The sequence below is a fragment of the Aulostomus chinensis genome, chromosome 9 (genome assembly GCF_037954235.1).
Source record: "Aulostomus chinensis isolate RoL2024-O1b breed Wild chromosome 9, RoL_Achi_v1.0, whole genome shotgun sequence".
NCBI lineage: Eukaryota > Metazoa > Chordata > Actinopteri > Syngnathiformes > Aulostomidae > Aulostomus > Aulostomus chinensis.
In genome coordinates, this window is record NC_141328.1 from 10,618,738 (window position 1) to 10,641,368 (window position 22,631).

At 38.8% G+C, this 22,631-nt stretch overlaps 2 protein-coding genes across 6 annotated transcripts; both read right to left on the minus strand.

The window, feature by feature from the left end:
* Positions 1–633: 633 nt before the first annotated feature.
* On the minus strand, positions 634–16,705 carry pabpc1l (poly(A) binding protein, cytoplasmic 1-like). 5 transcript variants are annotated; one of them, XM_086213722.1, is made up of 16 exons: positions 16,557–16,705; positions 13,690–13,894; positions 13,122–13,315; positions 11,896–12,011; positions 11,087–11,226; positions 10,887–10,981; positions 10,626–10,763; positions 6,648–6,743; positions 5,713–5,973; positions 5,215–5,302; positions 5,011–5,127; positions 4,770–4,906; positions 3,476–3,584; positions 3,247–3,377; positions 2,490–2,563; positions 634–805 (listed from the first exon to the last, which is right to left on the minus strand). In XM_086213722.1, the coding sequence occupies exons 2-15, from the start codon at positions 13,880–13,882 to the stop codon at positions 2,501–2,503; spliced, it is 1,878 nt and encodes a 625-aa protein (XP_086069848.1). In that variant the 5' UTR covers positions 13,883–13,894; positions 16,557–16,705; the 3' UTR covers positions 634–805; positions 2,490–2,500. The 5 variants fall into 5 exon arrangements, with proteins under 5 accessions (XP_086069848.1, XP_086069846.1, XP_086069847.1 ...); XM_086213720.1 differs by having other exon boundaries at positions 4,749–4,906; XM_086213721.1 differs by having other exon boundaries at positions 5,215–5,305.
* A 153-nt stretch (positions 16,706–16,858) lies between these two features.
* LOC147255775 (14-3-3 protein beta/alpha-1-like) lies at positions 16,859–21,073 on the minus strand. Its single transcript, XM_086213726.1, has 6 exons — positions 20,916–21,073; positions 19,525–19,826; positions 19,317–19,440; positions 18,960–19,123; positions 18,693–18,788; positions 16,859–18,608 (listed from the first exon to the last, which is right to left on the minus strand). Exons 2-6 carry the CDS (start codon positions 19,816–19,818, stop codon positions 18,552–18,554), a joined length of 735 nt encoding a protein of 244 aa, XP_086069852.1. The 5' UTR covers positions 19,819–19,826; positions 20,916–21,073; the 3' UTR covers positions 16,859–18,551.
* Between the last annotated feature and the right edge of the window lie 1,558 nt (positions 21,074–22,631).

Below are 22,631 nucleotides of genomic sequence, written 5' to 3' on the forward strand. Positions count from 1 at the left end.
TTGGGAAAATACTAAATGTCTGCTTGCCTTAAAGGCTTGTTTGCCCTCCTGAATCAAAGTTTGTGTTGAGAGAAGGAAGATCACAATGGTTGTGGGGCAGTGTATTCTCCCTTTTGTAATGCATATTTTAGAACTAATTTCACTTAATGTACTGTCACAATTTGGGTGATTAGTCTCGATGGCCCTTTCATTAGATTCCTTATTTAAAGTGTGAGCTGGGACTTGCACTGGACTTGTGCTCATCCTAACGGCATTAGGAGCCCAAAATATGGCCAACACAGATGAGTTACACAAACCTACAGGCATACAAAATAGTGAATTAGCTTGTGACTTCATGGCATCTGATACCACCTTTATACAATATTTGGCATGTGAAAACACCACAGGAGGCATGATTCTGCCCCTGCTAATCAATTCCGTTGGGCTTAATTTGTATACAACCATGCATAATTGTTTACAAGAATTGAAAAATGAAACCAATCATTTGTCATCACTATTTCAGACTCTGCTCTCCATCAAATCGCCCAATGACTTCTTCAAAAAGGACAGAATTACGAGAATCCCAGATCATCACAGGCAAAATTAAAACATATCTTAAGCTCATTTATGGTTTGTTTTACAAAAGACTCAAGGCAGGTTTCATGCATGTATTGTGAACTTTATATTCTAACAAAAGATATTACAACAATTAACAAAACAGCTTTTATCTCACAAATCTCAATTGTCCATATGGAACTTTTTTTTTTTCTTCAACATTTTACTTTTGGGAATTTTGCTGCCTCTTCCCTCTGAAATGCATCAGCACCTGCACACACAAAAATAACAGTTAAATGACTCAATATACTTATAGAAACTGCAGCTCAGGATATTATTTACTTCCCTAGTTTTGAAGTTGTAACATAAATATGAACCCCTCTTACATAGACTTCTTCTAACCAGCACAGACACAGGGTGGGGGGTTTGAGATGCGCCACCAGTAACACCTTTGGAGGTAGTATAAGAGCCGTGTTAGAGGTGAAGCAACATCTGTGTAAATGGGACAGGGTGGGGACATTTGACGATGTCTATATGTGTGACAGCATTGAGGGCAGAGATGCTGGACATGGAGAGAGTATTACAGGAAGCAAAGAGACTGCAGTGGACTCAGGAGCTCAACATGTTCAGCGCCATGATGAGGAAACGGCTTGCTTCTACAGGTCTCTCAAATGACTGCTCCTGGCCACCAGATAAGTTATTATTCGCTACTGCCGCCACGTTACAGTTCCACATTACACATAGGGACTCATGGTTGGAAATGTCTGACCCACTGGCCTCATTTGTGGACTGTAAATCCTTTTGCTTTTCAATTTTTTTTATTTTGAACTGCAACTTTTCACATTTTGGCACTGTTGACTGACACTACATAATAAACTTCCTTCATTTGATCACTTCAGTTTATTTTATTTAGTCCACTACATGACAATTTAAGTCGCCCTACAAGGTGCAGGAATACATAACGTTAATGGCAAAGCAGAAGAGTATTAATGGCTACACTGTCATAATATCACGATTACTTGTGTTGTCTCTTTGGAACACCAGCAAAGGTAATATGAACAGAAATGGTTTTTGCACAGGGGTTGAAGTGACCAGGAAGGCTATCTGGGGTCTGAAATGAGGACGACTACTTTTTAATAAATATAATACACGTCAACTATTAACATTTGTATGTAACTTATCAAGATAAACCATTCGATACCGCTGGTGTGTTTTATCAATTTCTTGGTGTGACCATTTTTTCAGTCATCATACAAGGCAGAGGAATAATTTGTAGCAAATCCTACTTGCCTAAAGAATGGAAACAACCAGTTCACAAATTACTTTGATTCCGTGTGTTTGTGCACACTGACACTTGTTGCTCATTTGAATCTATCACTGCATATATCGATGTAGCGAATATGAAGCACATCAATGTACACTGCCAGCAGCACAAGTGCCTTGACACTCACTTCGTCTGCCATTGTTTTTTAAATGTCCCTGTTAAACGTCACTCTATACAGGTGTACTGACAAGTCACATATACACTGTTCCCTTGTGCTGACATCACTATAACCATAGCTATACACCATATTTTCAGAGGCCTTTGTAAAAAGTAAAAAGCGGGGGGGGGGGGGGGGGGGGGTTTAGCAGACCAGTTATTGTCAGATTCATTAGCATTTCAAGTACATGAAACTTAACTCTCAATCATATCTAGAACATCAAGCAAATTATAAAGAAAAAAGCAAATTACTTTCAAAAAAACTCTTTCAGAGTGAGGGATTTACCCAACGTTTAAAGTCTTCACTCGCAGGTCATCAAAAACTCAATAGCTAAACAATGGGGGGTCTGTCTATTTGACAAATGAAGGTGTAAAAAGGACCAATAACTACAAGACCTGAGTAACCTCCCACTCTGGATACATAAAGGACCCCTCCCGTGCAGAAAAATGTCTTAACGGAGGAAGAGAAGCTGACCTAGGGGTACTTCACTTTTTTGGAGAGCGTTCCTTTGCCTGATGAGCCTGCAAGACAGCGATGGCCTCATCAACCTGAGGAAAGGGGACAAAGATAGTTCAATAATCTAGCAACAATTTATTTTACTCACTTAAAAAGGATACTCTAACAACACAGACTTCCCTCATGACAAATACTGAACACTATGTTAAATGCACATCTCTAAATTAAATGTTTTCCTTGAAAAATGTCCACAAGTTTAGAAATACGTCTGAATCTTTTAATCAATGACAATTCATTATGTCCTGATCGAAAATTTATTAAGAAAAAAAATCCTTTGTCCACTTCCTGGGCCACAAGTTTCTCTTCTCATACACATTTTTGAGAGCAGTTGACTTCTATCATTTTGCATGTGATGTCATACATTTAATTCTCTGAATATTCTATCAAAAAAAAAAAATCCCAATCCAACACTTGGAAATGGAGTTTCTTCAGCAGATAATTTTCTTGCACATTCTTATTTTTACCCAAATTTAACAGAGTAGCACCATCATTGCACTCAAGGAGGAAAAAAAAAAACAGTGTTGTAGTGGGGGTGTTAAGACATCACGTACATTTTTTTCAAAGTCGCATAGACTACTTTTATGAGTTAAGTTCAATAAAGAACAAAAATTACTTGGACAAAAGAATACTCATAATACTGAAAGCATAAACAGTGAAGGTGTCCAATTTGTTGCGAAACGTAATAAAACAGCCCTTGGAGAAAAATTATTTTTGCCTTTGACTGCAATGACTCAGGCGTCTCCAGCATGTGTAGCAGCTCTGAGTTGTCAATTTCCAGCAGCATCCCGGTGATTTTTCCAGCCAGGTTTGGGTGAAGGGCATGAATCAGTGGGTAAAGTCGCTCACCTAAATATCACACCAGAGACAGAAGACACAAACTAAAAAGATTACTTTTTTCCTCATTCTCTCAATTGGAAACAACCCATAATGGAATGATGTCATACCGAGTAGTTGTTTCTGATCCATGAGTGGTGCTGCAGCTAGCATGGAGGCGGTGAGCGGCTCCTGGCTTTGAACATGCACTGATGGTTCCATCACAGGGGGTGGAATTACCTAATAATTAATGATAAGTTAAACCAAACCAAAAATTGTTTCCAATCATCACTTGATGTTTTCCTTTTACACTTAGACAGATTTACCATCAGTTCGTAAACGAAGATTTATTGTGGCATCAAATCAAGTGTACATATACATCATGAAAACATCCTGACAGGCACTTAACCGACTACACTAATTTGAATATTAACACATCAAGTCAAATGTTTAAGGGATCCCTGCAACATACAACAAATGCAATATGGAAGGGCCATCCATACTACCACACTAGCTTCATATTTTTGACTTTTTCCTGTAAAAGTCTTGAGGAAAGACAAGTTGGCCACACTACAGTTGCATGGCTCTGCAATTTGTGTGTCACTTTGAACTTACCATTTTTCCCCAAGTCATGCTTTAGTTCTACATTTGTACAATATTTGAGGAAATCCTATAAGAAATCACTGTGAGTTGACAGTAACTTTTGACTTGCAAAATCTTTCAGTTTATCCTGGAGTCCCAGTGACTATTTGAGCCAAATTTGAAGAAATTCCTTCAAGGGGTCTAGTTAACAAAAATAGGACAAAGAGACAGACAAACAACCTGAAGACATACTGCCTCTTGCCAACAGCTTTCACCAGCGCTGATGAATATAAATGGGATGCCACCCTATAGCAGCTATTATGTGTTGCTCTTGCAATATAAACAGTCAGGTCTTGATAAATTGGCCTTTTATGCTAGCATGTTAGTTTGCAGAAAATGATTACTACAAATATGAACTACATACATCCAAATTTTGAAATTAGGCCAAGAGAACTCAAACACTCAGTTTAGAAGCAGAGATTTAGATCTTTGATCATTTGATTTGAATTCTTTTACATCATCAAGCATTATTGAAAAAACAACTGTCTGTTTGATCAAGTTTGATCATTTTAACTGCATCAGGATACTGTTGCAATTTCTTTGATAGGACTTACAATATGTTTTCAGTCATGATTGACAATGAATAGAAATGGCAAAGCAGCCATCTTTGAGGTGTGTTAGACTAGACCTTAGGCTCTTGTACAGTGAAAGTTCCAACTAAAATCTCTCAAAGACTGACAACATTCATCAGGTTGATGACTCTTGATCCCCGGACTGTACTGAACTGAACAAAAGGCACAACGATACAACCATGAAACCCACCTTGAAATCAGACGACAGTACCTGTAATCTTGTCATGGGTGCAGGTACAGGGAAGACCTGCAGTGGGTTCCTCACTGCAGATGAATACTTGTACTGGCCACTTCTGATCATGCCAGGCATGTCAGTTCGACCTCCTACAGTCTGAGTCCCAATGTTGTCTAAATAAAGGCATCACATGTGATACGAACTTGTCATCCTGTCATCTTGTTATCAGATGCATTTCAGACAGTGTCCCATCTTCAGTGCGGATTCTGGTACTTACTTGTCTTTTGTGCTGAACTTATGATACGCGGTGCCTGAGTGGAAGCCTGTCTAACTGTAGCAATTGGAGCGCCTCGTCGAGGAACAGAGCTGCCAACATACTGGGTGGAATATGGGCCTAAAAACATGAACAACATGTATACATACTCCACATTTACAGTCTGTACAAATCTACGTGGTCACAAACATCAAAATCTCCACTCACCCTGTGGTCTGGGTGGTTGTCCTGTCCAGCGAGGCACAGACCTCACGTTGCTGACAGCATTGTGATTGTAGAAGGAGCGAGTGGGAGGCTGCTAGATAAATATTTGGTTCATCTATAGGACATATCTTTAGAATAACACTGCATTTTTGAGGGTTGTCTTATTGTTAGCCAAACAGGACAGTTGAGGAGTGTTGAATTGTGTACTACAAGTAAATTCCATTTCGTGCAGGTTTAGTAGAACACAGAAAAGACCAAGGTCCAGTGAAATATATCCACTGCACATTATCATAGTGTTTTTTTTCTAAGAATCATATTTTAATTCCAATTTTTGTTTAAAGTTCAAATTTTCAAAAAAGTAAATTCTTCATTGAAATAATTGTACATTACCACACTTGATGCACTGCACCCATCAATTAAATAAATTACTATTTTCATCCCGTTTTAGGAACTATTTATTAAACAAAACTTAAACAAACCTTTTAAAAAGGTATTTCATACCTGTTGCACCGTCATGTAGTATCCAGCCTGCTGGTATGAGTCAATGACAGGACTTGTCATGCTCCTTAATGTGGCGAGTCTCTGCATGTACTTGTTGGTGAGGATGGCTTTACGCTCTTCTCTTCGCTGAGCAAGAGCCACATACAACGGCTTGGTTGCAATAATTCTTCCATTCATTTCAGTAACGGCCTTTGTTGCTTCCTCAGGCGAAGAAAAACAGACAAAGCCAAAGCCTTTGCTTTGGGAACCATCTGTCATGACCTAAAAGAGGCCCCAGATATGTAAAAATTCAACATATGTGACAGGTATTGCAACATGGCTGACTGGTTTTAGACCAAACTCAGATGCCGCTAAAGTTGTGTAGTGGTGTTTGTGTCACTAAATGGCCCATATGTATGACACATGTTGTGAACTATTCACCAACAATTCACCAACTGCCATAAAGGCACAGTTTCTCCTAGATCTCCATATAATGGGTTAGGGGTTAAATAGCCACAAACCCCCAAAAAGTTACAACTATCACTGTTTTGCATCATAGACTACAACCATCATCAGTCTCTCTCAACTGCCGATTTGACCTCCAGCACCACAGTTCAAACACACCATTATTCAAATAAATGAGAAAATCTGCATCTTGTCAAGAGCGCCTCATTTGGTCTGAATGCAGCCTTAAGCCAAATATATGCTTCTGCAGAAACTGAGCACTCAAAGATGCACAGGCCACCTGTAGGAATCACAGAGGGCTCAACAGAGGGCTCGCAGCTACGTGCGCAGATTCAGAAAAATGTCACAATGCGAAAAAGCTCCGCAGGGGTCACAGAGGTCTGATTGGAGCATGCAAATGGGATTTCAAGTCAAACATGTCTCATCAGTTTTCTTGCACACAAAAGGGGATTTCAAAGGGCTGTTAACAGCTCATCATGTCATTGCAATACCTTGGCACTTGTGATGGTGCCATAAGGGGCAAACTCCTTTCTGAGCCTTTCATCATCAATGCTGTCGTCCAAGTTCTTCACATAAAGATTCACCCCCTGAAATCAGACAAAGTTTCAATGCTTCTGTTTATCGTTCAAACCGATCACCATAACAGCTTCTCTTCTCAACTCCAACCATATAAAAGAAATTTTAAAGTTACTAAGTGAGGTGTTAAAAGTTAAACACAAATTCAATAAACAATGCTGCCACCATTTTCCTCCAAGACTTTGGGAAAATGTTTCTTATAACCACTGCTTTTTGTAATTTTAGATTCATACAAAACTTTGTATTCCAGGTCCTCTTCTTTCTACCTGCACAGGCTCAAGTAATTTTTTTGAAATTTGATGTAGGTCATGACTGTAACCCCATTTGGACTTTCACTTTCTTCATACTGAGCATGAATGTCAAATAGAGTGACTAGGTGCTTGATCAGGATTTTTTTTTTTTAAACCAGGTTTAAATTTTTTTTAACTTGTGAATAGCATTGCATGAATATTTTCTTTTTTGCACTATTGCATGTTAAACACTTTGAGCTGCATTTTATTTATGAAAAGGGGCCATATAAATAAAGATAATCCTTATTATTATTATTATTAGCATCCATAGTGGTACTTTAGAATCCTAAAAGCAAATGTGCGGCAGTCCATTCATCCATCTTCAAACTCATCTGAAATCGGTTCATAGGAGTACCAATTCCAGCAGGGAACCCCAAACTTCTGTATTTTTTGCTCTGCACTTTGGCTCAGCTCTCTTTTTGCCACAATGGCACACTCCAGCAAAGGCAAAACCACTTCCATTTCTCCAATACTCTGGTCCATCTCATGCCATTTTCCCCTAACTCAAGAACAGGACCCAAAAATACTGCTCTCCTCAATTTGGGATAAGGACTCATTCCCTTCCCTGAAATTGACGATGCACCTTTTTCCTGCAAAAAGAATGGCCTCAGATTTAGAAGGGCTGATCCTCATCCCAACAGCTTCACATTTGGCCCTAGTTGAGGAATCATATATGACTGAATTAGTGATACATAAAACTCAACACATACATAGACTGGATGGCACCCAAAGAAGCATCAGTATTTCCCAAGGAACTTAGTCTTAGCCTTGTCCAAATCCAAAAAAAACACATGTACACCAGATGGGCATCCTACCGGATACAGTTAAAGCTCTGAGCCACAGCTTCAGCAATGGAAGCTTTGAACATTGACCAGTCTGGTTAAATGCCCCCAACCTCAACAGGGATGCCACAAAAGCGCTGCTGGAGATGACAGTTGAAGAAGTCCTGACAGGGAACCTTCTCTAGATGTTCTCTGTTCACCCACACTACCCATTGGGCTTGCCATTAGTGTGCGGATGCGTTGATTCGCATGCAGCCTGTTGAAGTCACTCCTGCTGAGCACTGCAATCCAACAATTTCCCGCAAGGGATTAAAGCAGGGGTGTCCAAACTGGTCCAGTAAGGGCCGGTGTGGCGGCAGGTTTTCATTCCACCCAAGCAAAAGCAACACCTGATTCTACTTAAATCAACTAAGCTGTGTCCACACAGCTCATTTATTGGATCAGGTGTTGCTTTTGCTTGGTTGGAATGAAAACCTGCAGCCACACCGGCCCTTACTGGACCAGTTTGGACACACCTGGATTAAAGGATTTCTGATTCTGATTGCTAGGTCTATGAAAAGGCCCCTCCAGCCATCTGATCCAACTCAATGCAAGATGGTTATCAGTTGACATCTCAACCACTCTTTATCTGAGTGTAAGAAATGCAGCTTCATACCCAATAATGCTACAACAACAATCAATTGTCAACCTTCAGCCTAGAGTACTCTGAAATCAAGTGCACTTGTGGGGATCCTTATTCTTAAACATTGTGTTTATTGCTGACAATCTATGACTTGCATAGACTTCCAACAAAAAAACAAAAAAAAGTTCAAATAAGGGAGCCCATTCCACTCAATCACAACCCTGGAAGTGTTTCAATCATTGTCCGTATGTAGGCTTAAGTCCAACATAGAGTCTCCAATAGTAGGACTCCTGGGTCTTTGGCTGGAGTTATTGTGTGAAGGAATTCAAGAAAGGGTGGCACAGTGGTGCAGTGATTAGCACTGTTGCCTCACAGAAAGAAGGTTCTGGGTTTGAGCCCCAGCTTGGGCACGGGGTCTCTGTGTGGAGTTTTTCAATGTTCTCCCTGTGCCTGCATGGGTTCTCTCACGTTACTCTGGATTCCTCCCACAGTCCAAAGACATGCAAATGGGGATGAGGCTGACTGATACTCTAAATTGACCTTAGGCGTGGCTGTGAGTGTGAATGGTTGTCTGTCTGTATATGTTGGCCCTGCGATGGACTGGTGACCCATCCAGGGTGAACCCGCCTCTCGCCTGAAAGCTGCTGGGATAGGCTCCAGCCCCCCGCAACCCCTAACAGGATAAGTGGAAGAAAATGGATGGATGGATTAAAAAAAAAAAAAAAAGTCACCTGGTCGAACAAACAAACTGAAATCCGTAGTCATCAGCTCAAGGAGAGGGTTTACTCTGTCAGGCTAGTCCTGTTGGAGCTAATGGAGGAGCTCTCTGCACAGCATGCATCAAATAGACAAACATTTTAAACCAATGTGGTTTCTCAAAGTATTGGGTATGAATATTAGGTCGGATATAATGAGAGATGGTTGAGGTGTTTTTGTTGGTACTGTTAAATTCAGGTTCAGGAATGTTACTATGTTCTGCATACTTTTCTACAGTTCATTTATTTCTCTATATACACATTTTTTTAATCTATTGGTTTAGTTTACATTATATCTTCTGTAGCTTGTTTAAGGGGAGAAGTTGATTGCACTACAGTTAGAAGTGTGTTGCTTGACAACAACCATCACTCTGCATGTATTCAAGTGGACATCAATCATAAAACTAGGGGTAAATTTGAGTGATGAGCCAAGCTTCCTGGTCTGTGGAGACATGGCTAAAACTTGCAAAAGTAAAGACGTACTACTTGCTAGTGAACCATACTGGCAGCTGGTGCATTTTCATTCTCAACTATTATGCTCAATTGAGAATATTGTGAGAATTACCAAAGTTACCAAACAGTAATCAAAAGACTATTAACTGTTCTTCAGAGGTGAGACTTTACAGGCATCTTGAGGCAACCTGCTCTGTTAATGCTTCCAAAAATTATGCCATCAACAAGCACACAACCTCTCCTCCATTAATCTGTTATGGCTATGTGTTACTTCCAACATTGTATTCTGGTTGAATACAATGATTCATGAAATTTAAAGCCACACCGTTAGTTTCATGATTCCATTACAGTATAATAGAGAGCCCAGCCTTACAATAAGTTTTTCATTGGTTCTACGTTAATATAAAATATTCAGATAAATCCCCACATTCTATGGCCACTAGTGGGTTTTTGAGTCCCATGAAACAATGCCAACATTTACTTCTTTGCATCCACTGGCAAATCTCAACAATCTGCAGAGCCAGAGGAAAATGCTTTAATGAAAACACCTTTAAGAGGCAGAAGCTGCTTAGATGATTATTCAGTATAGACAATTGTTTGGTTCCTATTTTATTTTCTAAAACATGTGCTCAACTTTTTACAAACCAGAAGAACACCTAATTTTTATTTATTTATATATATATATATATATATATATATATATATATATATATATATATATATATATATATATATATATATATATATATATATATATATATATATATATATAAAAAAACACAATTTTAAAATTCAATTTAAAAAAAAAAAAAATCGGCCGATTAATCGGTTATCGGATTTTTTTTCCTCCAATAATCGGCATCAAAAAATCATATCGGTCGGGCCCTAATATATATTATATATAGACACACACACACACAATAAAGGAACATGCTTCACAGTCATCTCTAAATAGCATGATAACACCCATAGCCCACCAATGCAGCAGCACCTGGTAGCGCTGGATGCGGTCCTGTTTGATCTGGTCAAACTTGCGCTTAAGCTCTCCCTGGCGCTCCAGCCGCTTCTGAGCTCGCCCAACATAGATGAGCTTCCCATTGATTTCCTTTCCATTCATTTCATCAACTGCCTGGTAAAATAATGGTTAAGAAACATGAACAATAACCTGACAGGAAAAGTTACAAGTCACACAATATGACAATTCTAGGTAGTTTATCCAATTTGGAATTTCCTAAAAGGAAAATTACACTACCTTTTGAGCATCTTCGTGGTTAGCATAGTTTACAAAGCCAAAACCACGTGAACGGCCCCTCTCATCCTTCATCACTCGCACACTGAGGGTCTTACCTAAGAATGGGAGCACAGCAGATAGGTATCTAGGAGATGTGCAAAGCCATTTGTCAATTGTGATAATCAGTCAGACCAACAAAAAAGGTCAGATTTAGTTCTTACCAAAAGCAGAAAAGAGTTCTTTGAGTTTGTCATCAGTGTAGTCTTCACCAAAGTTTTTAATGTAGACATTTGTAAATTTTAAAGCTTTGGTACCAAACTCCGACTCTCGATCTTTCCTGGATTTAAAGTGGCCAACAAAACTGCAGACATAAACAAAATGACCACCAAGGAATAAACTTTTAGAAGAGGAAAAAGAGAAGTTTTTGAAAACTTCATCATCCACATGTAGAAACTTTGTCTTTTAGTTCAACCACGCTGCATCCTCATATAGCCTCTGTCTGTCTATATTTTCATTACTTCATTTAACCAATTCAAACGCGATACAACACATTTTTAATGTAAGTTTTTTAAATTTTTTTAAAAAAGGGAAAGAAAGTAAAATATTCAAATTTTGTTTACAAAGATCACAAAATTGAAAAAGGGAAAAATTTTGAGTCCTGTTCAATAAATATGAATAGGAACTGTACCTTAGAAATGCAGTTGCTTTCCAAAGTGCATTAGTTGTTGACTGTGCAGTCCTTAACACAAAGACGACAAACCCGGACACAGATCCTACCAATTCTCTGACTTATGGAGGGAGACCTGATATTTCCCTCCCAGGAAATACCAGATTACAACCACTTACCTGTCCAGAGACTAAGTAAAACACACAGGAAAGTCATCTGCCAAATGTCTGATGTCCTCCAAGTCATCAACAGTTACTACTGTTGACATTGTGCCTATATCCAGTAACCTCAATTTAAAGTTGTAAATTACTTCATACTGACAACAGGAAGATGTAATGGGTCAATTTATGATGGTTTACTTACACTTTTCTATCATTCAGCAGCATCCCATTCATGGTTTCAATAGCACGATTTGCAGCCTCCTGAGTCTCAAAGTGAACAAAGCCATAGCCCTTGGATCCTTTCTCATCGCAAACAACCTACAATGATAAAAGCTTTAGATATCAGCATGTTTGCAGCAAAAAGATCCTTGTATTTCAGGTATAGGAGTGTGGCATGTTTTGGGAAATGTTCTATTTTGTCATCGTCCTCAGAGACAGGCAAGAAAATAGATGCCTCCCTCCTCTGAGGTTCCATTAGTGAGCTGAGACCCGAACAGACAAGCTGACTGCTACTTAGTGCAATAAATCAATGTGAGTTAAGTGTTGACATTCTTCTGTTAAAAAAAAAAAAATTCAATAGATAAGGTTCAGTATCATAATACGACCAAAAGTAATCACCCTCCTCCTTTCCTACAAAGCCCCCTATTTAGTTGTAGCCTTCACTGATCTAGTCATCAATACTCTTGGCAAGTAAGTTACTTTGGAGTTTTTGAGGGTATGCATAAAAATCACTGAACCCTTACTATTTGAAGTAGACTCAACCAGGGATTGGCATGATAAAGTCATGATTGATCATCAGGGATTTTGTCAAACTCATGGCATTTGCTTTAGCATTTTCTACCATTTAAAAATTACATCTATTCAATACAATTATTCATTTTTAATGACAATGAATTAATCAAAGTGTTTATTTAAAATACCTATCCCTAAACACAACCATACACATGTAAATGCAAGCAAAGCCCTTTTGCAGAACAGTGTATTAAATAACTTGACGGATGTTTGCTATTTCAACCATCTACTGCCATTCCCCAAGCTAACTCGTGTTCAGCCAGTCTCAGCATCCTGAAACACTTGGAGAGAGAGGTATCCACGTTCTTCCTTTGTCTCTGGGGAGGATGGCAAACAGGCAACTTAAACAAAATTTGGTGTTTCCCTTTAAATATTCCTAGGTTGTCATGTGGAGGGGCTGGGGGATGATGCATGAGGATTAATTCTGCATACATTGGATATGCAAGTATACACAAAGTTTATATATACACACCAATTAAAAGACAAAATTTCCAGTTCAGTCCTTGCAGACAATTTGTATGGTGACATTGCTTGAACAGATGAGGGTTATACCAAACACTGGCATAGGACAATTAGTTCAATAAACCCACAATGAACAAACAGATAACAGACTAGTAGTCAAGAGGATACATTTACCTTGCAGGACAATATATTCCCGAAGGCGGAGAAGGTATCATAGAGCGCTTTATTGTCAATAGACTCGTCCATGTTCTTGATGAAGATGTTACCCACGCCAGATTTCCTGAGGCCCGGATCACGTTGAGACCACATTATTCGGATAGGACGACCTTTGATGACATCGTAGTTCATTGTGTCAAGAGCACACTCCGCTAAAACAAAATTGATGAAAAAAAATGTCCCAAAATTAATAGAATTGAAAAAGAATATTACTGTTTTCACTCCTTGTTGTTAGCCATTTTCTACTAGACACACACACACACACACACACACACACACACACACAAGAGTGAGAGAGAGACACACACAGTATAACAATGCCAGTTCAGTACAGGTAAATACAAAAACAATACCTGATTGAATGTTTTCTAATAAATATTTATTTTTCACTTTAAATTTGATCAGACTGCACAGTGACTTCTTCATACAAACAGTGTAAACTCACTGTTCGGTACAAACAGAAAGTTGCAAGTTAAAGTTTAAAAAAATGGTTCCAATCTAAGCAGATTAGGCAAAAGTATTTTACCATCAGCTGGTTGCTGGAAGTTTATGTAGGCATATCCCAGAGATCTGCGTGTGATGATGTCACGGCACACACGGATGGACATGATGGGCCCAGCAGGAGAAAATTTCTGGTACAGCATGGCCTCTGTAACATCTGGATGTAGGTCCCCAACATACAAGGAAGCCAGGGGATATGCTGGTCCACTGCTGTTCATCTTGGGTGACAGCTAGTTAAAGAAAAAGGGAGGTCATTTTCTGTGTCCCCATAATGGTACCCTTTTTTTAATTATTCGACAGTACACAGAAAATAAAAAGACAGCAGTACATCCTCTAGGTTACAACAAGTTACATCCAAAACAAACCTACATAACTGTATTTGTTTTATGAAGGATATAGTCTAACTTGGTATTATATATTAGAAACCCTACTGAATATATCTGGCCATTTCTTTATGTCTCACATAATCTAACCTGTGCAGGCCTGTGGGGCAGTGACCTCTCCTGAACACAGCTTGTTGGGTAGGAGGTCAGGTACAGTCTGATTTACAATGAGGTGTTTCTAGTGGTGTCCACCCCATAGACATAAATCAGTGACAAAATACTGAACATCAACACAAACCAGAAATTTGCATATGAGAGTGAGGCCAGATGAGGCTTATATATAGTCTAGCTGACCGAACAATATTGGTTAACGGTACAAGAAACAACCATTTTAAGAAAACAAATAATCCAAAAAAAAATAAAAGAAATCCACAGAACGTTTTTGAAAACCATTGACAAACCATTAAGGATCTGAGAAAACTACATGATCGTGTTGACATCATGCATTATCTATGTAACAACATGAACCTCAGGAGTTGCCAGGTGTTATATTAACTGGAGTAATGGCTAAGAAATTCAAGAGTTTATGCCATTATCCATTTCAAATACTTTTGAATCAATAAAAAGAGGCAAGATGAATGCCAATATTGGGTCAGCATTTGTAAGGTGGTTGAAGCTGAAAGACCAAAAAGGTGCTGAAAAGCCATGCCGAAGTTGCCGCTTTTCTGCTGGACAGGTAAGCTAACTAACAATAGCAGCTGCACAATTTACCAACTTTAGCCTCTGACATGTTGTTCTTGTTCATGTGTGACAACATCAGAAAGATTGCTTGCTTTACATGCCGTCTGTCTTATTATCACCATACAATCTGGCAACCAGTTGGGTTAACCAGTGCAGCAAGAGTTAGACGACACCTTGTGTAAATGTTGTCCATTGCACCTTTGCAGCTCATAGTTATTTAACTCGCCACCCCATCTACTTTCAATGTTTTGCCTCTTTAAAAGTAACCCTCTCTATGTGAAACAACTCCAAACAAGCAAAAACCTATACACCAAACTAACAAATTTTAAGGATTTGGTTTATACATTCATATACAGCGTAAACATGTATTATAGGTATATACATTGTAAACAAGTTGCCTTAGCAGTTAAAGATCACCCCCAACATTATTTTTCAAGAGCACAATTGCTGTATCCTAGGCTTAGCAAGTCCCAGAACTATTCTGATTAGCTTTGAGAAATACAAACCAGGGCAATTTTGTACCATGGCAGATGGTTGATTGAGCCAGGCATGTCTCCTGTGATGGCACAGTAAAATGGAGGGACATCCAGCTTTGTGAGTCTAGTCCTAATATTTAAAAACTTTCCATGCCAACACAGTTGAGTTAAAAAAGATGGATGTATATTTATTTTCATCAAGCAGCAGTATTGTCATTGAATACAATGTGGTGCCAAATTAAGAGGCAGTGTGTTTGTGTTATATCTCACTTGCACACTAAAAATTACACTATCATCACATTTTTGAAAATTAACATTGGCCTCACCCTGCCTGCATCACAGAAAGATGAATCACTCAGAAAAACAGCAAAACTCTGGCTTTCATTTAGACTGCATGCAAAACAGCTTCATTTCAAATTGGTCTTTTTTTGTCCACACCGTTATGAAATGTTGTCAGATATGAAGTGTCAAGAAATCACCAATCTATCTACAATACAAACTTTAGGCGGCACATTTCCATGGACATGTGCATTACAAGGGATGACCAAGACATTTAAGCAACACATATGTAGAAATCTTATTCAAATCACCTCCAGATTTTAGATTAGACCTGCAAAAATCAAATGTCATGTGGTTTTTATGTTTGTTCAATCTGGATACACCAATAACCTCTGCTTGCAGTCTGAACAAGGCCTTTGAATTTGGAGGCAGCCTCTACTACCCTACTACTTGTGCAATAGGTGCACAGTGCTTCTATTTTTAATGTGTGGTTTACAACATAAAACTTGATAACATTTTAAGTTAGTATATAGCACTGACCTGCATCCAAATAAAGCAAATATGACCACAACTCATAAATACTGAGCAACCTTCATCACATTTCTAAGTGTATTTCAGAAATCTATTGGTGCAGTTTGGTTTGCTTAATTCTTGTTTACCCCTTTTTATGTGATCATTTAGGAGGTGAACAGCTATGTACGGAAGACAGCTTTCTTGGAAAAAAATGTAGGACTGCTGAAGAAATAATATATTTTAAAAGGGAGGGAAAGTGTCTCCAGACCTATACAAATACCCTACAGTACCGAATGTAACCAACACACTTACAAAACTGTAGAAAATTACCAAAAATCGAGGTAATACAGACATAAGTTCACCTTGCATGTCACCAGAGAAAACCTACCGTTCGCTCTCATACAGGGCGGTGTAAATTCGAAGTATGCAAAAACAACAAAAAAGCTTAATGCCAAAACACCTGTCTAACAATGAGTACTGGCAACATTTGTATGACATTCCTTTGAGCACTTACAACTGAACAGATGCTGACGAAACTACTTAAAATTAGCGTTACTCACAGCTCTTCAATCGCCGCGGCGTAGAAGTGAGATGCCTGAGGGTGGTTGTAGCAGGTTGAGAGCGCCGTTCACACTTTGAACAGGAGCGGGACGATAATTATCACCTGGATCAGCTGCACTTTCCCTCCGCCCAGCAACATCAATCAGACAAACACTCCGCGAAAAAAAATAGTTCTCGAAGTTAGAGGAATTGCCCTCTGGTGGTGTTTTCTTGCAAACACGTCAGATTTTATGTCCTGATTTTAAAGATTGCTGTACAAAAACTTAATTCCCTTGGAAAAAAAAAATGAATGTAAACGATATTTTATCTTAAACGAAACTTTATTTCACTGAATGGTCTTTGACACTTTCCTATTTCTTACATGTATAGTGAAACTAGAATGGTTTTAAGATACATAAACACAAAGCTAGAATTACACCAACCATTGTTTATCTCCATTTCGTCATTGCTTTTTAGAGCTATTCTAAATTTTCACAACCACGTGTGTGCACTGGGTAATAGACTGTTACAGAAGCAAATTTTAGCCATAAGACTTGTCAGTAAAAACAAAGCAAGTAGATACCTGATATACAGACAGGCTTCGTTCCACATTCACTAACTGCATTTTTCATCAAGCATCATAATAAACTGACATTTTTTTTAAACAGAATATTATTTCGATTCATTGGAGCATTGTAAGAGTAAACAGACTGTCAGCTATAATGTGGAATGGTGTCTAACTACAATATGTGGAATGTAGTGGTGATACACAGTATTGTGACACTGAGCTTCTTTCCAATGTTATACATTGGCCTTCCCCAAAATGCACCTTGTAAATGATTTATGAGGTGATCAATCACACCAGCTATGATGCATCATGGTAAAACTGAAGTCAGGATGGATCAAAAAATGTGCCTGGTCTAATTTGCCATTTCTGAAACATCAAGTAGATGCTGCCACCTTGATGAGAAGAGAGGCTGCAAGACAAAGCCAGGCACAAATACTTTTCAGGAGAAAACAATTGCTTTAAGTGGAATATTTTGCAAGCAGGGTACATTGTGGTAAGACATTTTCAATTAACATTAATAAAAGGTAACTTTAGGGGTTTACATACAGATGATAGTCAATCTTGCAAAAAACATGGAACCACAAATGCGTACATACAATTTTCATTGTACTGAGATCGAGCAGCACCTGAACAGCAAGTAAAACTACAAAGTCAATCCATACTAAGTTCAAACAAAATAAGAGCACTGCCTTTCCAAAAGCCAAATAATGTGGAATGTCAAATGTCTGAATATATCTAACATGACAAGGGTCCCTTAAAACTTTCAAACTGAATTTGTGAACAGAATCAAGGAGCATTACACCAAGATGTCAGTGTCACAATACAGCCTGCCTCCTTTCTGTATGAGCCCACAGCAGAATTGCAGTTAAGTTGAATACAGGATTGTACATGTGTCTGACAAGCCAAACACAAACTGATTTTGGGTTGTGAAGCAAATGGAAAACCTACTATCACAGTGTTTGGTGGAAATCAACTGCCAGTTTAATTACCATACAATAAAACCTGGAAATATCATGAGGAATCACAAAAAAGAAAGTAACAAAAAAAGGGGATGAAAATGCACAACTAGCTAACTGGGACAAAGGAATTTGGAAGGACGATTAGAATTCACAACACCCCCCTCCCCCCAGATCACTCTTACAATAACTTTCACATTCGTACTTGCTCACTCACATACAAACGAGCAGACGTACACACAAAGCCAACAAAAACAGCAACATGGACTCACTAATCAATACAACAAGTTTCCACAAGGTGACTGAATTTGCTAACAACTGAAAATTACCCTGTCACCTCACAGTGAACTGAGAGGGGTAAACTAGTTGGTCAGGAGCAATTCAGGCTGCTTGTCATACAGAAGAGGGAGGGGCTGATGGAGTGGAGGGGGATGTATATAAGCTGTCTGTGTTTAAGATAAGAGTGTAGGTGGATTAACAGTGCAATTCCATTAGTTTTCCCCTTCTACGCCCTCTCCCTCATCTCCCTGGTTTTCTGATGTCCACAGCTGTGAAGAGAAAAAGAAGATGTTATATTGAGGATAATACATTCTAATCAATTTAAAAGACAGAGCCTTAAGATTTAAACTCACAGTCAGGTTGTCCCTTAGTAGTTGCATGATCAGGGTGCTGTCTTTGTAAGAATCCTCGTTCAAAGTGTCAAGTTCAGCGATGGCTTCATCAAATGCCTGTAATACAGAGATAGTTTAGTTACTCAGTGACAATGTTCAGAATTCCCTGCATGTATAAGCAAAAAAATTAAAATGAACTACTTGTAATGCTGAAAATCAGCGCATCTTAAAGGCTAAAATGAACCTAAAATTTTTTTCAAAACAAGACTATGAGGTTTCAGTTCTCACCGTCTTAGCCAGACTGCAAGCCTTGTCGGGGTTGTTGAGGATTTCATAGTAGAAGACTGAGAAGTTGAGAGCCAGGCCAAGCCTGATGGGGTGTGTTGGCTGCATCTCCCCCTTGCTAATATCGAAAGCTTGCTGGTACGCTTGCTGAGAATTGTCCACTGTATCTGGAGATAAAATATATGAACACAGGTTTTTAAGATTTACAGTGCCTTTAAAAGCAATTTTGATTTATTTTTATTATTAGCTGTCCAAATGAGCAGGAAAATTTCCTATTGCTTCTTGTTGTTTGACAAAGTTGGAAAGGTGAGAGTGAACATTATGGAACAAGTGTACAATATAAACCTTGTCCTTTCTTACCCTTCTTAGCATCGCCAGATGCAACCTCAGACAGGTATCTATAGTAGTCGCCTTTCATTTTCAGATAGAACACCTTGCTTTCAGCACTAGATGCATTGGCAATGAGGAAGTTGTCAAGTAACCCCTGAAAACAAAGGTTGAGTTTAAGTTTAGTATCACGACTAGACAACAAAAAACTTTTAACACTTACCAAGTAAGAAATCCTTACCAGCACATCATGGCAGATTTCCTGCAGCTCCATCTCAATCTTCTCTCGGTATTCACGTGCCATCTGCTGCTTTTTGTCATTGCCCTCAGTCTTCTGCTCAATGCTGGAGATGACACGCCAGGATGAGCGGCGGGCTCCTACCACATTCTTATAGGCAACAGAGAGTAGGTTGCGCTCCTCGTTGGAGAGCTCCGAGCCTTGCTCTGTCACCGACTTCATGGCTGCGGCCATGTCATCATAGCGCTCAGCCTGCTCAGCAAGCTTGGCCTTCTGTACCAGGTCGCTCTTATCCATTTTCTAGACTATGGAGAGAAAATGCAGCATTACATTAAGTTCTGTACAGTTAATCAAAAGACAGGAAAAGAGGATTCATAATTGTAATCATTTTTCAGTTTAATGGGGAAGACAATCTGCAATACAAGCACATTTAATTTTCTTCTTCGCACATCAGATATTTAAAGAGAGCCGTTGGATTCAATTGAGAGGGAGGATAAGCACAGGGCCCCTTGGCAAGTGGGTCAGCCATGCACTTGCTAAGGTTAGCTGCTAGCTAATTGACAGCGTTCTCCAATCCCGTCACTTCCTTACTAAATTTTAAGTGAATATGACCGAATCCTATTTGTCAGCAGCCATATAGGCTACCGTAATGAAAATGAGTAACCACAGCGGCTTCGTCCCATCCTTTACTATCATTTAAATAGACATTTTTCATTCCCGGGTCAGATTTTAATGCCCTCCGCTAATATTACCAGCGACGCTAGTGACATGATCCATTTCGCTGTCTAATAATCACTGTAGCTTGTTAAACACGAATCATCAGATTACTAATCAGTTTCAGTTGTGATTTTGTTGGCAGTCTTGTTAGGTTAGATAACGTTACTGGTGTTAATCTGTCGTATTAATGATAACGCTAGGCGAGTGGCGTGGCTAACAGTTAGCTAGCTAACAGTAACCAGCGTAGTGTACCGCTATCTTGCTGTACCGTTAGCTAGGCCACCAAAAGCAACTACTGACTTTCATTTTGAAAAACAAGATTTTGAACATGGTAATCAATATTTTCAGCTTTTCGCGATAAAAAGAAAACAAAACATAATACAGATATGCTATATTTTCACGTTTAATTCATTTTCAAAAGCAGAGGCACGGCCCGCCCAGGCTGACGAGCCTGTCAGAACAAAGTGTCATGAAATCAGAACGTCGGTTAGCTTGCTGGGTAGTGGCTAATGCTAGTTAGCGAGCCTTTCACAAACCCGCTAGCTTGCTCCATTAGCATGATGGCTCCTCAAAGGGATTCAGTCGGACACGATGAAACAGCCTTTTTGCGCGTGATCTACGAATGAAATATTGTCTTATACCGCGATAATTATATCACTCGATGCTATCACACTTACAATATTGGCGACTTTATATCCTGCTTTTTATCACTCTCTGGGCGATTCAGCCTCCGTCCTCCGTCTCGATCAGCGTATCTCTCAGGGCAGTACCACTTCCGCTACACTAGCACTTGTATTTCCTCTTTTCTCCTCAGTGGCACACATCTGCCTTACGTAATGCAACTACTGATCAAACAATAAATGACGAAAAATACAAGCAGATGTAAAACTGCATTTTCAACAATACTGTCACGTTATACAAAACATTTTCATAGACTAACAGAGTCTCAAAGATCACTCAATAAATGCAAATATGAATAAAATACGAGGCATCAGACGGACCAGTGGTGGACAACCTGCTCCTGGCATTTTTGCTTTGAATTTCCGGCACTTTTTAAATCGGTCACAATATAATATTTCTGTGTAGGAAACTGTCAGCTGTCACGAGATGATTTATTTTGCTTTCTATTCTTCACAGCAAGGTCAAAGGTCAAGGTCAGTAGAGTTGCTCTAATTGAACAAGCAGGGATTCAGTGTTTTGCTCAATTCAGTTCAGTTCAGACACACTATACAGGAGCTTCAGATGAAGCCTGGTTTCTGATCGGAAGCTCAACAGCACTGCACTCAGACAATGCAGACGATAACCAAGGTCCATTTGACAAAATCTACATTGATAAGATTTATAAAATAAGCTATTTTGCCCAGTGTTTGATTGGCATATAAATTCCTGAGTAAACCAAATGAGTGAGAGCAACATCTATGCCCTAACATAGATGAGCTCCAGTTCATTACTCTAAATAGTAACTGGTAATAATAACACCAGTTAGCATCAGATATGTTTGAGTTTTTAGTGGTGTTTGACTACAGACATAAAAGAAGCAGTCAACTCTGTTGATCCAAATCAGCTAGGAGGCTCCAGCTTTTTTTTTCAATTGTTTTCTCCCTTTTCTCTTAAAAACTGCAGCTGATTTCTCACTATTTTTATGTTGCAAGAGAAGGGAGATAATGTGAATAGTTAAATAAATTATTTGTTTGTGGTGTTACTGTCAGATTTTCCCCCGAAATAAATGCTCACATAACGATGAAGTCTACCACTAACCACTACTAACCGCTGCACAATCGCTAAACTCAAGATCACAAAATTAAAAACTTAATGAAATTCTGGATCTGTCCCATGATTTAGACGTACTTCAAAAGTTAAATTAATTGAGTTATTTCTGTAGTCATCATGCTTCCCTCAAGTTTCATAAAATTTGGCCAGACAGTTTTACATAATCCTGCTGATGGAGACAGCTACATCATCAGCTACATCATCAGCTACATCACAGAAAACATAAACTCCTTTGTGGATGTAATAAAACCCCATTTATTGATCTTTCCTTGCATATATACCATCATTTTTAAAGATACTTTTTCTTTTTAGAAAATCATAACATTAGAAACTTTAACAAGTTTGGTTTGTCTGAGTTACTGACCAAAAATCATAGTGATCACAAAATCTTTGTCGGTTTTTGCTAAACTTTCTATCATAACAGTGCAAATCACTTGGTGCAGAGTAGTTGAGTTTGAGTTTTTGTCAGTGATGGAAAGTTCCTGTGTATATTAGTGCCACAAATGCAGTCAAGTAAAATTTAGTTATACATTATTTTTCATTCAGAGGAAAATCTGTAACATCTGCATAGACATTTACACCCAGAAAAAATGTCTACAATCATCTTGTAAATCCAGGTCTGA